This window comes from Rhagoletis zephyria, unplaced genomic scaffold (genome assembly GCF_001687245.7).
Source record: "Rhagoletis zephyria isolate East Lansing unplaced genomic scaffold, Rhagoletis_zephyria_1.1 Rzeph_scaffold_09908, whole genome shotgun sequence".
Classification (NCBI taxonomy): domain Eukaryota; kingdom Metazoa; phylum Arthropoda; class Insecta; order Diptera; family Tephritidae; genus Rhagoletis; species Rhagoletis zephyria.
Window position 1 is genome coordinate 19,886 of NW_016166986.1, and position 2,728 is coordinate 22,613.

General features: G+C 39.9%; 1 protein-coding gene across 1 annotated transcript; it reads left to right on the forward strand.

Annotated features, from left to right (window-relative positions):
- The first annotated feature begins 1,900 nt into the window (after positions 1 to 1,900).
- LOC108376110 (uncharacterized mitochondrial protein AtMg00810-like) lies at positions 1,901 to 2,539 on the forward strand. Its single transcript, XM_017632288.1, has one exon. It carries the CDS (start codon positions 1,901 to 1,903, stop codon positions 2,537 to 2,539), a length of 639 nt encoding a protein of 212 aa, XP_017487777.1.
- Positions 2,540 to 2,728: the final 189 nt, after the last annotated feature.

Genomic DNA, 2,728 nt, shown 5'->3' on the forward strand with positions numbered 1-2,728 from the left:
AGGAGACAATTACATAGAAGCGAGCGGAATAGATGAAGTTGACATAGGAAACGAAAGCTGCAGAATCACATTAAAAGAGGTGTTATATGTGCCAGCTCTCAAAAGTAATTTCGTGTCGGTAAGCAAGGCAGTACAGAATGGTTTGACTGTCAATGTTGCTAATATGCAGTTAATAATAAAAAACAAAAGTGGTACTGTCCTCATGAAAGCAAAAGAGTGTTGCGGCTTATTCGTATTTGAAAATAAATTAAATACGTGTTTTAAATTAACAAATGACAATAGCAATATATTAGACTGGCACAATAAATTCGGACATTTAAAGTTTCAAAGTTTAAAAGAAATGTGTAACAAAAAGTTAGTACACGGCCTAACATTGAAAAACATTCCAACAAAAATACAATGTACAACACGTGCGGAAAGCAAAATTTGCGTTAACAAATTTCCACACGAGACACAGAATCGTGCGCGAAAGTTATGTGAGATTATCCATACGGACATTTGTGGGCCTATAAATGAAAAGTCAATCAGAGGCTCTCGATACTTTCTGACATTTATAGACGATATGTCCCGATATGTATGTGTTTATTTCTTGAAAAGTAGAGACGAAGTTTTTTCTGCATTTAAATCATTTAAAGCAATGACTGAAAAGCAAACGAATTGCCAAATAAAAATATTGCGTAGTGACAATGGTCGCGAATATTTAAACAAAAATTTTGAGAATATTTTAAATGAAAATGGAATTGTTCGCCAACTAACTGTGCCTCACACTCCTCTAAAAATGGTGTCGCTGATCGTGCCCATAGGACACTTGTTGAAATGGCAAGAAGCATGATTGTACACAGTGGGTTAAGTGAGTGCTTTTGGGCGGAGACAGTAGCAACTGCAGCTTATTTGCGAAACCGAGCTGCGACAAAATCACTCACGAGCTGTACTCCATATTAAGCGTGAACATGTAAAAAGCCAAGCGTCTCACATTTGAAGGTATTTGATTCACTAGCGGTCGCGATTGACAAAACAGAGAAGAGGAAATTCCAGCCAAAGGGTAGGAAGATGGTTATGGTAGGCTACTCAAATACTTTAAAAGCCTATCGATTATACGATCCAGTATCCAAAAAAGGGATCGTGTGTCGAGATGCCATTTTTGTCGATGGTACGTACGCCTCTCAAGAAGAAAATACTGGTGATATCGTTACTTTTGATACTGCAGATATAGTGACCGCAATGGAACCTTCTGTGACTGAAGACACAACTCTTGGTCATGACGTGAGTAGGAATTTGCAACCCACACGTGTTGGTCGAGGCAGACCAGCGTTTGTTCGCACAGGTAAGCGTGGGCGTCCTCGTAAAAGACGTCAAGTGCTCAATGTGATGAAAGCAGTTGACGTTGAAATTCCAAGAACTGTAGTTGAAGCCTTGAATAGTAAATACTCAAAGCAATGGACTAATGCAATGCAGAAGGAGTTCGACGCCTTGGTAATAAATAAAAAATGGTCTTTAGTTGATTTGCCTGCTGGGGAAAAGCCCATTGGTTGCAAATGGGTTTATTCTGTTAAACAAGATGCAGAAGGCAATGTGCAGCGATTCAAATCGCGGTTGGTCGCGAAAGGATGCAGTCAACAATTTGACATTAATTTCAGTGAGACATTTTCACCTGTGGTTAGGTACGCAACAATTCATTTGGTGATTGCTCTAGCCTGCGAGTACATTTGCACTTGCATCAGATTGACGTTTCGTCAGCGTACCTGAATAGTGAACTTCAAGACAAGGTTTATATAAAGCAACCCGAAAAATTCGTTAACGAGCAGCTCCCAAATCGTATCTTAAAATTAAATAAGGCACTCTACGGCCTAAAGCAAAGTGGGCGTGAGTGTAATGGCAAGCCCAATGCGGTCTTAAAAATATGGGCTTTACGCCGTGTGCTAGCGAACCATGCGTTTATATAAAAAACAAACAACGCAAATACAACATCATAGCAGTTTACGTTGATGATCTTCTGCTGGCCTCTTCCAACTTGAGAGATCTGAACGATATCGAGACTAAAATCTCAAAAGAGTTCGATATTCTAGATGGTGGACCAGCGAAATACTTTCTCGGGATGGAAATTGAGCGCGATGGCGATGTGGGTAATATTGCTATTAGTCAGCGTCAATATATTTACGATTTGTTAATGCAAAATGGTATGGAAGAGTGCAAAGCTGTATCAAAACCACTAGAAGTTGGATTTCAAACAAGCTGCGACAAAGATGCATGCTCTAAGGTGAATAGAACTGAGTACCAATCGCTGATCGGCGCGCTCGTGTACCTTGCAATATCCACCCGCCCAGATTTTTTACACTCAGTATCTAAACTGGCGCAACGCAATACTGACCCACATATAGAACATAAAACTGCCGCAAAGCATATCTTGCGTTATTTGAAAGGGACAGCTGAGTTCAAACTGCATTACAAAAAGACAGATCGTTCAATTGAATGTTTCGTCGATGCTGATTGGGGGGAGATGCGAGCGTCCGAAAGTCATACACTGGTAGTGCGTTTATAGCTGCTAGAGCCGTTACTTCGTGGGAGTCGAAGACAGTGTTGGGAAATCAGATTCTTCCTTCAGTACGAAATCCATACAAAAATTGTACTTTTCGATTGTAAATTGTATCGACCGTTTAATTTGCTCATACATTTTCTTAATTATGTATGTATGTACATTAGACTGCATCACCAAAAAAAGTTGCGGCTT

Excerpts from the sequence above, each read along its gene's own strand:
- LOC108376110 (XM_017632288.1), top strand. The coding sequence starts at position 1,901 with ATGGGCTTTACGCCGTGTGCTAGCGAACCATGCGTTTATATAAAAAAC.